Source organism: Garra rufa, chromosome 25, assembly GCF_049309525.1.
Source record: "Garra rufa chromosome 25, GarRuf1.0, whole genome shotgun sequence".
NCBI lineage: Eukaryota > Metazoa > Chordata > Actinopteri > Cypriniformes > Cyprinidae > Garra > Garra rufa.
Window position 1 is genome coordinate 6,833,039 of NC_133385.1, and position 15,784 is coordinate 6,848,822.

Below are 15,784 nucleotides of genomic sequence, written 5' to 3' on the forward strand. Positions count from 1 at the left end.
CATAAAAGTACCACTAGAAATATCTGATGTAAAAAAAAAAAATGCGATCCTTGTTTGGAACTATTTCCGTTGGTGAAACAGAACAAAAACAGTGGAAATATTTTGTCTAATATGTAAGTAACTGCTTGACTAACTACTTGTTTATTGAGCTAAAATTAATGTAACCATTTGGTAATTGTGAGAATTTTCAGCAAAAAGCTCACTTGGTATATTACTGAACTAATCATGTTATAAATAAACTATACATTTTTAATTTTTACCTCAGTGTGTTTCTCACAAATAGACCAGAAAATACACTATCCATTATCAACTTCTGTTACGTTGAATGTATTAAAATAGGAATCTTTCTTGCCTTTCTATGCTTCGCTAGTTGTTTTTGTCACTTCAGTTTTAAATCAATTTAATTAATTTTCTAAATTATATTTAGAATAGTGAAATAAAGAACTACACCACCACGGAAACAACAAAAAGAGAATTTAAATGAGAATTAGATGTAGCGTTACATGGACATCGGAAAAATAAGACCTGTGTAAAATTATTTAAGACCTAGAACAGCAAATTTAAGACTTTTTAAGACTTTTTAAGACCCCGCGGGAACCCTGTAATATACACACACACACACACAAAGTAATAAAAGCTGAAATAAAATACAAATATCTACATGTAAACATTTTAAACGAAAACTGGAAATGTTGCATTGGCGAATAATATTAAATACAAGTACTAAATACTAAAGACTGCTAAAGCTAAATTTGAATATGAATAAAAACTAGTATATGAATAAAAGTAAAGCAGTGTTCTGTAGGGATGGGGGTTAGTGGTACCGTCAATGAGCTGAAAGAGCTGTGTGGTTGAGATCTCAATTGCGTCCGCCCTCCTGAGTCCTTTCCGGTAGCGTAATTTATACCCCGTCAGCTCTCCGTTCAGGGTACCAGGGGGAGGCGGCTGCCATCGGACCATGATGCTCTGGGGCATAAAACAGGACACGCGGTGAGCTTAGAGATGGAGCGAAGCCATTTCAACGCCAGTCGAGTTTTAAAAGTTAGTGGATTTTAATTGAGCTGCGGAGCGCATTATATAAACGTCTAGAGGTCTGAAGTTCTTCAGGTGCACCTGAAACCACTGCGTCAGCCAGAAAACTGTCAGAGCGAATGCTGTCATGTGTCATGAGTTCATTTCAGAAAGACAGCTGAGAGGAGCAAAGCCTTCAGGCTACGCAATAATGAATGAAGAAAAAACCAAGTGCGCCTTATGAAACCGGAGATGATCCAGGATCAGTTCTGACTGCCAGATGCCTCATCTAAATTACAGTCCTGACGGTGGGAAACATGAAAGGAAACAAACCCTCTGCATTTGCCCGGTTCTGATGATTAATTATGAGCTTCTCTTTTGGGTAGCGGCTAATATGTAATCATTCATTTTAACAGCTTTAAAGTAACTTACACAGGCTCTTTCAGCCAAAATATCATAATTGGATGAACCATGAAGTCATATTTCACCCTGATATTAAAATAATTAAGATATTACATTTGCATAAGAAAAAAAATTTGAGGAGCAATACGATTTTTTGCTTGCTGCAGTATATTACTTTTATATGACAATGAACAGTAAGGTTTTTAATCTGCTTCTGCTCACCAAGCCTGCATTTATTTGATTCAAAGTACAGCAAAAACAGTAAAATCTTGAAATATTTTTACTATTTAAAATAACTGGTTTCTATTTGGATATATTTAAAAATGTAATTTATTTCGGTGATCAAAGCTGCATTTTCAGCATCATTACTCCAGTCTTCAGTGTCACATGATCCTTCAGAAATCATCCTAATATTCTGATTTGCTGCTCAAAAAACATTTATTATTATTATAATTATGTTGAAAACAGCGGAGTAGAATTTTTTTTAGGTTTCTTTGATGAATAGAAAGTTCAGAAGAACAGCATTTGATTATAAAGAATATATATATAATATAATAAGAATATCGTTAAAATAATCGCAATTTCATAACATAATTTGTTATTAATCTGCCATCTAGCCTAATGTAAATGATCTCAAAAGAGCTTCCAGCCTGAGTTATCAAGTTAATATATACAAAAAAGCTTAAAAAATAGGCATTTATAAATAAATGTCATAATTTATATAATAAAGAAACTAATTAATTTTGTTTAGGGCTATTATTGTCATGACAGTTAAGCATATTTTTACCCATACATTGATTACTGTAAAGCAAAAAGAAATTATACAATACTAAATAAAATTAAAAAGTAAACTTGTTTTTGCCATTGTCACATTGTGCGTTTTTGTTTCACAGTAGTTAAAATATGGTTAATATGCATTTATCGAACACAGCGATACATTTGAAATACAAAGGTCAAGAAAATTTATTGTTATTCTGATATTTGTATAATTCAAAGTCTCTGAAAGGTCTCTATTTAAATAAATATATTTTAAACATTTAATATTTCAAATTTTTAAATATTTTATAAATATAAATATGAAAAACAGATGTTTTAAGCCATATTTATTTTTATTCAAATTAGAGTATCACATACATAAAGAAATACATTAATTTATTAATAATAAAAAAAACAGTAATATATTGGAATGAAAAGAGTAAGAAAACATACCAATACGTTGATTTATTTATAACATGGCATTATGCTTTTATGTAATTATTATATGGTTAAAATGCATTTATCGAAGTACGATAAATTGGAAAAAAGGCAAATGCAAAATATTGTTATATTGATATACGTATAATTCATCCAACTGCGAAAAGTCTTTTTTATAAAATATACATATATATTTTAAACATTTAATATTTTTAAATATTTAAAAATAAAACAAGCCTGTTTTAAGCTATATTTATATTAGAGTATCACAAATAAACAAACAAACAAATAAATATTAAAACTGAAATATGTTAATATAGCAATAAATTGGAAAATTTTATTAGAGACCTTTCACATCTGGATGAACTATACATTTATCAGAATAACAATATTTTGAAATAAAAAAACAAAACAATGTCATAATAGCAAAAAAATGCACTTTTTAATTTTGTAATTTAGTTTTTGATAATTTATTTTTGCGTTACAGTAATTAATAAATAGGGGCTAAAATATTCTTAACTATCATGACAATAATAGATCTAAAAAATAGACAATTTTTTTTAAAAAGAAACAATTTGTAGGATTTTTTTAATTTCTTTTTTTATATATTAACGGATTACTTAGGCTAGAAGGTCTTTTTAAGATAATTTAGGCTAGATGGCATATCAATTAAAAAAAAAGCCTAAAATTATGATTTTTCCACAATATTTAAATTTTTTTTTTATTTCATTCTCATTATATTCTCTTGCCTGTAATGCTATCTTTTATTTATTTATTTATTTATTTTATTCAGCTTGCATTCTGTGAAGGACAAGAAATGACTTCAGTATAAATAAATAAATAAATACATAAATGCATAAATGAATAAATGTAGAAATACATAAATGAATGAATAAATTAAGAAATTAAGAAATAAATAAATAAATGTAGAAATACATTTCGTATAACACAAATAGCACAATTAAAAATTACACTTAGAAAATGTATCTATGCATATCTGCATTTATTTATTTCAGCATTTAATTCATTATTTATTTCTACATTATTTTAATTAATTAATTCATTCATGTATTTTCTACATTTATTCTTTTATTTATTTATGCATTTATTTATTTATACTTAAGTCGTTTCTTGTCCTCCATGGCATGCGCAGCATCAAGTAAATAAACAACATAGTTTTTATTTAGCAGGGATGCTTTAAATTGATCGAAAGTGATGATAAAGACATTTACAATGTGACAAATAATTTCTATTTCTGATAAACGCTGTTTTTCTGAACTTCCTATTCATCAAAGAAACCTGAAAACAATTTAACTCAGCTGTTTTCAACATAATACTACTACTAATAAGCAATAAAAACATTCATCAGCAGAGCACCAGACTAATAAAACAGGATCTTACCGTGGAGTTCAGGACCTCCAGAGTGAGGTTCTGCGGAGGGGCGCTCGGCACTGAAACACACAACAGTTTTAATTTATTATTGAGAGACCGCAGAAAGCCCAGCGCTATGTCCCCAGTAGACCCCGCACTGATAACTCCTCTCCAATAATTACTTTATCCACCAAAACCCACATTCAAAGACTCACTGACGGATGTTTATTTTTGGATGCGGCCGTGGGTGTCATTTTTTAGTTTTTTTCTGTCTTTTGTTCTTCAAATGAGGAGGATTCCGCTCGCGGCGGAGACGGTAGCAGCCGTTGTTCATGTGCCAACGTTAACGGCTCACTTTAATACAGCACTTCATTATATTATTTACACTTGTGCGCTTTCTGTCACGGCCCAAATGGCTCCGTCGCAGAGCGAGCGTGTACGATTACAACGCCACCTGTCACGCGCTCGCCGTCTTCCCGGAGGTCTCTCTGTGACAGGACGTCTCACTCACGTTCCACAGAGACCAGAAGATGAGAGAGTCCAAATCTGGTGAGCTCCCTATATACACAGCATTTTAAAGCATCATAGTTACACTCCTGAGGCTAATCACAAAGTCAGGAAGCGTAATTATGTTGCCCTCATTTTGCATTAAAAGCTACTTTCTTATTTGTTCTAACTGATTTTTTTATGTTTATGAAGTTTGTTCTTTATCAAACTGATTATATATATCACTTATTATACTGTTTTATATAAATAAAATTATAATCATTTTATGTAGTTATATAAAAGTGTAATATCCATAAGAACCTAACCAAAAAAATCTATTTTTTTTCTGTATTGGATTAATTATAAATATATCAACATATTGGTAATTTATTGTTATGTAAACATGATTTATTTGTTTATTTTTGTTTATTTATTTTATATTTATTTTGTTATTGTTTATATATTTTATATTTATTTTGTTATAAATTTAAAATAAATAGTTTTCTTTTATAGAAGTAAAATTATTTATTTAAATAATGTTATTCATTTATATAAAAATATTTATTTAAAAATAAATATTTATATTTATAAATTACACACACACACACACACACACACACACACACACACACACACACACACACACACACACACATATAAATAAAGTTATGTATATCAGAGTATAAAAACAAAAATTATTTGAAAAGGAATATTTTTTAATGAATACTATAAATGATTTTTAATAAATATTTTTTCTATATATATATATATATATATATATATATATATACACATATATATATATATATATATATATATATATATATAAAAAACTATTTTTATTTTTAATTTAAATATATTTTTTAAATAAATAAATAACCAATATGTTACGTTTTTATGTATATCAGAGTATAAAAACAAAAATTATTTGAAAAGAAATATTTTTTAATGAATACTATAAATGATTTTTAATAAATATTTTTTCTATATATATATATATATATATATACATATATATATATATATATATATATATATATATATATATATATATAAAACTATTTTTATTTTTAATTTAAATATATTTTTTAAATAAATAAATAACCAATATGTTACGTTTTTATGTATATCAGAGTATAACATAACAAAAAAAATTATTTGCATAAAAATCTATTTATATAAATAAAATACTATAAATAATTTTTTAAATACTATTTTTGATTTTAATTTATAAAAAAGGATTTTGTTAATTTTTAAATAAATAGATAAATAACCAATATGTTACGTTTAGGTTTTTATGTATATCAGAGTATATCATTATACTAAATACATTTATTTGAATAAAAAAAAAAAATACAATAAATACTTTTTTAGCGACTATTTTATTTTTCATTTATAAAAAATTGTTTTCAAATTTTAAATGAATAAATAATGTTGACATAGCAATAAATTACCAATATGTTCATAATCCAATACCACAAGTCCAAAAAAAAAGACTTTTAAAATTATATTTTAAGACTAAAATATATATTTACACATTTTTTGTTTAAGTTTTTATGAGTATAATATAACTAAACACAATTATTTGAATACAAATATTTTCATTTTAATAAATAAAATGTTATTTATATATAAGACAATATAATAAATTATGTTTTTTAAATTTAAAATTAAAATGGTGGTTTGTAAACAATGAAACAATAAAAATAATTTTTATAATAATAATTAAGAAAACAATCTAATAATTATTGTATATGTTTATCAAAAAAATAAACAAAAATATTATGTAAATAAAAAATCTAAATAAACCAATTAAGATAAATAAACAACTTTCAAGCTTCAAACTAACTATATTCAGTATATTGTGCATATCTAGCTGAGAAAGCATTTGTTGTCTGTGTCATTTCACAGTCAAGAAAGCCATAAAACCCAACAGCTTTACTGAACCAATAAAAAAAACATCTGACTTCCTGTAAGCTAATTGTTTTACTTGAAGCCTGAACTAAAGCGATCATGTTAGCATGTCACTTACACAACTCTTGTGACAACACTGACACAAAAACACGCTCATGAATAATAAGATTAATTCACCGACAAATCTGTGTGAATGTCAAATCTTCATCTAAACGGAAGCACTTTTAAGTGCTATTTGAAGTCCAAGTCAAGGCAGACACAGAAAATCAAACAGGCAGCTAAGGAAAATGAAGTCTGGAGGTTCAAAGTAACACGTCTAAACGTCAGACTTCATGAAGCTCACCGTCAGACAGCGTTCGGACCACAACATCGTCAGTGGAGACGCCGGGGCCGTGTTTGTTGTACGCCACAACCCTGAAACTGTACTCCGTAAACTTCTTAAGGCTCGTCATGGTGTAGGACAGACCTGTGACGTCCATGTCCTGCAGAAAAAACACAAACATCAATTCTTAAAGGTGCCAAAATAGTACTGTTTGCATCTTTGCTTTTTGCATCAATCTCTTGTAACCACTTTCCACCCTCTCTCTGACTAAATAAAATGGGCCTTTTCTGCTACTGTTTCTTTCAGACTATGTAACTGACCCTTGATCTGGTTGTCTAACATCTGTACATGTCTAAAATACCAGTGTATTTCACACCGCCTTTACAAAACGTCGCTATCACGCTAGGTGACACCTGGGTTCTTTGATATAATACGCTACTGAATGATTACCATATGCATATTTAATAGCATATTTATAGTAATCCAGTGTTATAATATGAGGTACAAAAACAAAACAACATGTACACGTCCAAACAAGTGTGCCAAAAAATATGGTATTACCATAGTAAAAATAAAATGGCAAAGCACAAAAAAAAAAAACATGGTAATATATGTTTAAAAAATAGTATTACAAATGTAAAAAACAAGCAAACAAACAAACAAACGAAAAAGCATGATACAACAAAACTAACATTTAAAATTACACAAAAAAAACCCCACAGTACTGCAAAAATAAATGTGTAAAATTCTATTTAAAATAAACAAACAAAAATGATGTTAAAATTTTATTGCAAAAAACAAACAAACATGAAATTACAAAAATGAACATTAAATTATATTGGAAACAAAAACATGGCATTACAAAAGTAAATGTGTAAAATTATATTGAAAAAAAATAGTACTACAAAAGTAAATAAGTAAAACTATATTGGAAAAAAAACATGGTATTACAAAAGTAAATGTGTAAAATTATATTGAAAAAACCCCCCATAAAATTACAAATGAAAACGTAAAATTATGTTGGAAAAAAACCCATGGTATTACAAATGAAAATGTAAATTTATGTTGAAAAAAAAAACATGGTATTACAAAAGTAAATGTGTAAAATTATATTGAAAAAAACCCATAAAATTACAAATGAAAACGTAAAATTAAATTAAAAAAAAAACATGGTATTACAAAAGTAAATGTGTAAAATTATATTGGAAAAAAAATAGTACTACAAAAGTAAATAAGTAAAACTATATTGGAAAAAAAACATGGTATTACAAAAGTAAATGTGTAAAATTATATTGAAAAAACCCCCCATAAAATTACAAATGAAAACGTAAAATTATGTTGGAAAAAAACCCATGGTATTACAAATGAAAATGTAAATTTATGTTGAAAAAAAAAACATGGTATTACAAAAGTAAATGTGTAAAATTATATTAAAAAAACCCATAAAATTACAAATGAAAACGTAAAATTAAATTTAAAAAAAAACATGGTATTACAAAAGTAAATGTGTAAAATTATATTGGAAAAAAAACATAAAATTACAAATAAAAACATAAAATTAAAAAAAAAAAAAACATGGTATTACAAAAGTAAATGTGTAAAATTATATTGGAAAAAAAACATAAAATTACAAATAAAAACATAAAATTAAAAAAAAAAAAAACATGGTATTACAAAAGTAAATGTGTAAAATTATATTGGAAAAAAAACATAAAATTACAAATAAAAACATAAAATTAAATAAAAAAAAAACATGGTATTACAAAAGTAAATGTGTAAAATTATATTGAAAAAAAAAACATAAAATTACAAATAAAAACATAAAATTAAATTGTAAAAAAAACATGGTATTACAAAAGTAAATGTGTAAAATTATATTTAAAAAAAAACATAAAATTACAAATAAAAACATAAAATTAAATTGTAAAAAAAACATGGTATTACAAAAGTAAATGTGTAAAATTATATTGGAAAAAAACATGGTATTATAAAAGTAAATGTGTAAAATTTTATTGGGAAAAAAAAACATAATATTACAAATGAAAACATGAAAAATTATATTGGAAAAAAACATGACATTACAAAAGAAAATGTGTAAAGTTATATTGGGAAAAAAAAACATGGTATTACAAAAGTAAATGTGTAAAATTAAATTAGGGGAAAAAACACAAAAAACATGATATTACAAAAATAAAATTATATTGGGGAAACAAAACAGCATTACCAAAGAAAATGTGCAAAATTATATTGAAAAAAAAGATTAAAAAAACATATTACAAAAGAAAAAATTTAAAATTTATATTGGAAAAAAACATGGTATTAAAAAAGTAAATGTGTAAAATTATATTGAAAAAAAAAAGATTAAAAAAACATATTACAAAAGAAAAAATGTAAATTTATATTGGAAAAAAACATGGTATTAAAAAAGTAAATGTGTAAAATTATATTGGAAAAAAAAAGATTAAAAAAACATTACAAAAGAAAAAATTTAAATTTATATTGGAAAAAAACATGGTATTACAAAAGTAAATGTGTAAAATTATATTGGAAAAAAAACATAATATTACAAATGAAAACATGAAAAATTATATTGGAAAAAAACATGACATTACAAAAGAAAATGTGTAAAGTTATATTGGGAAAAAAAAACATGGTATTACAAAAGTAAATGTGTAAAATTAAATTAGGGGAAAAAACACAAAAAACATGATATTACAAAAATAAAATTATATTGGGGAAACAAAACAGCATTACCAAAGTAAATGTGCAAAATTACATTGAAAAAAAAAAAAAAAAAAAAACAATTTCAAAAGTAAATGTGTAAAATTATATTGGAAAACAAACAAAAAACATGGTATTACTAAGGTAAACATGAAAAACTAAATTGGAAAAAAAAAACTGTTATAAATAAGTGTGTAAAATAAATCAGGAAAAACAAAAAACAAAAAAAACATGGTATTACAAAAGTAAATGTGTAAAATTATATTAGGAAAAAAAAACTATTGAAAAAGTAAATGTCCAAAAAACGGATGCCCAAAACAGGGTATGACCACATGCACAAAATACATGTAAAAAAACCAGATATCTATCCGAATAATTGAATGGTACATAGTAATAAATAAAGAAATCAAATGCACTATCATATAATAATGAAGCTTTATGAATGTTTCTGAACAGCTTTTGGTGTTTTTCATCTTTTCCAGCTTGATTTCCAGCTTTCATCCATGCTTACCTGCTCTAAGTCTTGACCCTTCTCACCGTAGAAGAGTTTGAAGGTCTGGATGTCTCCGTTTCCAGTGACGGGTCTCTCCCAGCTCAGACTGACTGAAGAAGTGCCGACAGAGACCACCTGCAGATTGGGAGCCGGACCCGGGACCTGAACTGAGACACACAAGAGACGGAACAACTTTTCAGGAAGAATTCCAGAGCTCCATCTCAAAAAAAAGAGATACAAATGTGCACAATTCCTCCTCCTGCACGAACACAAAAACCCTGAAGTTAATGTTTCTGTCTTTATAAAGTTTTAGGAACAAGAACTGAAAGCAAAGTAGAAGAAACCATGGCGTATTTGTCTGTGCTTCAGCTTTAAGCATGTGTTTGAAAACACAAAGGGCCACTGAAGTAATTTCTTCACACTGTCTTCCACTGCTTACTGTTCTTACTTGAAGTGTCTTTTTTCTTTCGTTTGACACTTATTTTTTTGGCTTTTGCAAACTTCAACGGCACGTAGTGACAAAAGACGACACGTTTCAACCCACCGCAGCTGGATACTTTAAATAATGACAATATCACATGGTAAAAGCAGACTATTCTGGCGCAAAAGCCGCATCTCAATCCCGCTGAGGATATTTCAACACTTCAAACGAGCGAAATGCATTGTGGTCCACGTGTAGGATGCAAAGGAAACGGAGGAGTTTTGACCTAGAAAGACCTAGAAAGAGAAAATTGTGTCACTTTATTTGGTTTTGTCCACATAACTCAAATGGGAAGTGGATTTATTACGATATTTGTGTTATATATAAAACATTATTATTAAATACATATACATATATATAAATGATGCCAATTTTATATTAAAAATAAATTCAATACAGAATATTATATCATGTATATAATATTTTTTTTTATTTATTAAGCTGCTACATTGCTTGCCAACCAAAAATACCATATTAATACTACTACTACCACTAATATTAAAATATAAACACACACAAAAAAATAATTCAATACTTACAATATTACTAAGAAGAATTGTTATTCTAATTATTATTAGTATTACTACATTTGACTATTTATTTAATATTAGTGGCATATATTACTGATGCTGTTTTATTAAAAAAAAGCCACTCTAGAAGTCTCTTTTGCTCGATCAAAAATACAGTATCAGTAAAATTGTGAAATATTATTACAATTTAAAATATCTGTTTTCTATTTGAATATATTTTAAAAAGTAATTTATTTCTACGATCAAATCTGAATTTTCAGCATCATATTATGTTTTGTAACAGTAGCGCCAGCTGTGGCGCGATCTCCTTATAACTTTGCACGCTTGTTTAGAATCAGCTGTCGCATAGGCTCACCAGGTTTCATGACGTTTTGAGTTTTCCTTTAGGCTTTTTAGGATTTTAGGTAAATTTAGACAGGCCCCTTTTCTAAATGACCCCTTTACAGCTTCCCAAAGGGGAATTTTCAACGTTTTTTGATAATTTTTGACCTAGAGAGTCCAGAGAATTGTACTGCAGTGTTTTTTTTTAAAGCCTAGGACTAGTTTGCAAAAGTAATTATTATTATTATTATTTATTTTATTTTTTTATATATTCTCAATCATTTAACACAGTGTTTTTCAACCTTTTTTGAGCCAAGGTACATTTTTAATTGAAAAAAAATCACAAGGCACACCAAAAATGAAACTCTGTAGCCTATATTAACAATATACAGCCATTCTTATCGAAGTGTCTTGAACAGGAATCAAATAAACACAACCTGGGCCTGTTTGGATGAACACAGAGCTGATATCCTGGCAGGAATTGAAGAAAGACACACACAAAGCTCTTCCTCGACAGCTCTCTCTCGAATTTTCTTATACAAACATAACGAATGCACTTTAAAACAAAGTTTTCACATTTAAATTCAGGAATCAGGAATATGACAAAATAATATTATTTTATACATATATTAATTGTTTAGCTATAAAAGTTGTATCAAATGAATAAGGAAGTTATAGTGCTTTGAATTTATTAAGTAGGCTAATGTTTAATTTCGTTCGTTTCGCTCTCTGGAAATGTAGAAAAAATATAGTTTTATAGTGGAATTCGTTTTTAATCCCTGGTTTTAAACAAGCATATACATGAGATAATTTATATATTATTGCTTGAATAAACGTTTACAAATCGTGCTAGAAATTTTATAGTTAAAGAAATTAAACAGACCTATAGGCATTTGAAAAGACATAGTGAAATTTGTCTAATAATTCCAAAAAGAAAGAGAAACATTGGACATAATCAAAATATTCGAGACATTTATTAGGAATACCATTTTCTTAACAATTAAGATGCTGCATGTGTTTATCCAGTCTAATCGAAGTGTGCGTCTCTCCTCCGACTTTCCAAACAAAAATCCCACCCCCTCTCAGAAAATACATAAAGCTGACATTACTGAGCTATACGTGGCCCTGGACCACAAAACCAGTCTTAAGTCGCTGGGGTATATTTGTAGCAATAGCCAAAAATACATTGTATGGGTCAAAATTATTGATTTTTCTTTTATGTCAAAAATCATTAGGAAATTAAGTAAAAATCATGTTCCATGAAGATTTTTTGTAAAATTCCTACTGTAAACCTATCAAAATGTAATTTTTGATTAGTAATATGCATTGTTAAGAACTTAATTTGGACAACTTTAAAGGTGTTTTTCTCAGTATTTTGATTTTTTTGCACCCTCAGATTTCAGATTTTCAAATAGATGTATCTCGGCCAAATATTGTCCTATCCTAACAAACCATACATCAATAGAAAGCTTATTTATTGAGCTTCCATATGATGTATACATCTCAGTTTTGTAAAATTTAACCTTATGACTGGTTTTGTGGTCCAGGGTCACATATGCGTTTAAAAAGTAGCCTATTAAAATGGTACAATGGCATTGCTCAGTTTAACGTGTTGGGAAATCGTGCGTTTTGTCCCACGTCAGCATTTATTCAACAGTTAATAACGCTCAACATTCAAAAGGTAAATATTATTCAGCCAATAAAGTGTAGGTCTATGTATTTCATAGAAAATTGTGTCTAGTACTATATAAATTACAAAGGTTTCATTGGCATCTTTATTTCAAACGACCCGACCGACCGCGACCCGAATATCATTAAAAATATTTTTGATGACTCGTAACCGTGGGTAACCGCGGGTGACGGCAGGCGGTATATCTCCTCACGGATGCGCAGAAAGCACCTTCTAGTTTGTAGTTGGGTGTCGTCAGTTCGGTGTGTTCGAGCTCAGTTTAATTGCCCGGACGCCCGCAGACGCAGATTTTGTATCGTATTCTCACTAGCCACAATGCCACTGTCACTGCTACCTGTCACATCCAGGCATCACTAATTCTCGTCTCGAAATACAAGACAATTACCTATCTGCTGCCACCTACTGATATGGAAGAGTATGACATGATTACTCTGCTGGTGTCACTAGACAGCGCAGACACTCAACAATGGCATATTATTCGCAGACAATAGCTTATTAGTTTTTTTAAAAATGTTTTAGACCAATTAGGTGAAATAGAATAATTTCCCACGGCACACCTGACGATCTCTCACGGCACACTAGTGGTTGAAAAACAACAAATGCTTTGATTAACAGCTGTGGTTCTAGAGGCAAAGTTGTCCGGACTGTGTATGTGCGAAAAACGCGAAATGCACAATCGTTTATGCCTTTGAAAAACTCAATATTGCCTCCCAGTGGCTGATTTATTTCATATTTTTTCACAAACCTTTGGTGTTTGGCGAAGATATATCATTCCCTTCAGGAGTTATGGGCATTTTACTAAAAGTGCCCCTGCCCCTTTCATACGTTTTGGCAAACCTTTGCAACGGTGAGTCAACTTTCTTTGAAAGTTATTGGTATTCGCTCTCCAGAGAATCTTTCTGCACTGGTTTGGTTCTAATCAGGCGAAAAACCTAGGACTAGTTCGCAGAAGTTAGTTTAGCAAAAAATCCAAAATACCTGAAAATTTCACCAGGCTAAGGATTACAACCGGATTATGAGTGATTTTGTAGTTTTGATCGCTATAGCGCCCCCGTCAGGCCAATTGGGACGAGCCTTGGTGACGTTGTCAGTACTACCATCCCTCCAAGTTTCAAGTCTCCACGACTTACGGTTTGATCTGCATGATCAATTTTACATGGAGATCGCTGATCTGTGACTATTCTAACAATTTCAATAGGGTTTCAGCGCTATGCACTTGAATCCCTAAAAAAAAAAAAAACTTACTGACCCTACACTTTTCAATGGTATTTTAGAGTTAAACTGAATGTTAAACTAAAAATAATGTGGATTTAATACTTTGGAAATTGATTGAACAAAGAAATTGTATTATCTGACAGGTGATTTTAAAGTGGTTCACTTCCAGAACAAAAATTTGCAGATAACTCGTCTTGTCTTTCTTTCTTCAGTCGGAAAGAAATTATGCTTTTTAAGGAAAACATTTCAGGATTTTTCTCCACATAGTGGACTTCTATGGTGCCCCGAGTTTTAATGCAGCTTCAAACGATCCCAAATGCGGTTGTAGACAATCCCAGCCGAGGAAGAAGGGTCTTATCTAGCGAAACTATTGGTTATTTATTTATTTTTTAATTACAATTTAAAAGCTTGTCTTGTCTTGCTCTGCCTGAACTCTGTTTTTTCCAGTTCAAGACAGATAGGGTATGTCAAAAACTCCCATCACATTTTCTCATTCAACTTCAAAATTGTCCAACATTGCTGTTTTACCTTTTTTGTTAAGGGTATTTGAGCTTCTTTGCATGTTCACTGGGTCGGTACATCTGCAGTGATGTAGGATGATTTTGAAATGATTTTTGAAGTTGAGGGAGAAAATAAGATTGGAGTTTTTTGACATGCATACACTCTAATGGTCTTGAACCAGAAAAAAAAACAAGAGTTCAGGCAGAGCAAGACAAGATGAGCATTTGAGGTTAAAAAGTATATAAACTGAATATTTAAAAAAGATCATTTCGCTAGATAAGTCCCTTCTTCCTCGGCTGGGATCGTTTATCCAAAGCATTTGGGACAGTTTGAAGCCGCATTTAAACTGCATTTTGTAAATTCAAACTCGGGGCACTATAGAAGTCCACTATAGACGTTTTTCCTGAACGCGGAAGTAAGCCCGACTCTTAACTGAAAGAATGCTTTGCATTTCCGGTCTGCATTGTTTCTAGTCAAATTAGGGTATATTCAGAGCTAATAATCTAATGTTAAACCTATTAAAATGTTTTTAAAAAGCACATGGCTCCATAGCGACATCACTTGGCAATGTCGCAATGACCGTCAGTTGTCAGTGCCTCATTTTAATGAGTGTGTAGTAGATGACACGAAGCAGCGGACGTTAGCTACATTAAAAACAGAAAGACGCTATTTAAATGGGTTCCTATGGAGACCGGAACAAAAAAAAAAATCCTGAAATGTATGTGTTCTTTACGACTGAAGAACGAAAGACATGAACATCTAGGATGACAAGGGGGTGAGTACATCATCTGGCAATTTTTGTTCTGGAAGTGAACTTCTCCTTTAATAGAAAAGCTGACAAAAAGTCAGTTTTAACATCTACTTTTGACGCTAAGCTGTAAGGAAAATGTGGATTGATGAAATGCATGGACATAAACTGTGAAAATCCGCCAAAAAATACCCATCTAGACTTCTTAGAAGCCAGATGCACAATCCTGATCTTGCATACTATGCTATATGTCAGATATGGTACAAGCCTAGATGCAGTTTCTGTATCTGCACAAGCCGTTTTTACCCAACCAGTAGCACGAGTCTCCTTACGTCCCGTGAGATGGGTTCGCAGAAGCACCGGCTGCATCTTTCCTGACAGCTC

At 29.5% G+C, this 15,784-nt stretch overlaps 1 protein-coding gene across 1 annotated transcript in view; it reads right to left on the reverse strand.

Moving 5' to 3' along the window:
- neo1b (neogenin 1b) overlaps positions 1-15,784 on the reverse strand; it is an 85,683-nt gene that overhangs the window by 30,521 nt on the left and 39,378 nt on the right. The window contains exons 7-10 of the mRNA XM_073831542.1: positions 9,933-10,081; positions 6,722-6,860; positions 4,009-4,058; positions 825-966 (exon numbers count right to left, since the gene is read on the reverse strand). Coding sequence (XP_073687643.1) covers positions 825-966; positions 4,009-4,058; positions 6,722-6,860; positions 9,933-10,081 — 480 coding nt within the window. The remainder of the gene's footprint in view (positions 1-824; positions 967-4,008; positions 4,059-6,721; positions 6,861-9,932; positions 10,082-15,784) is intronic.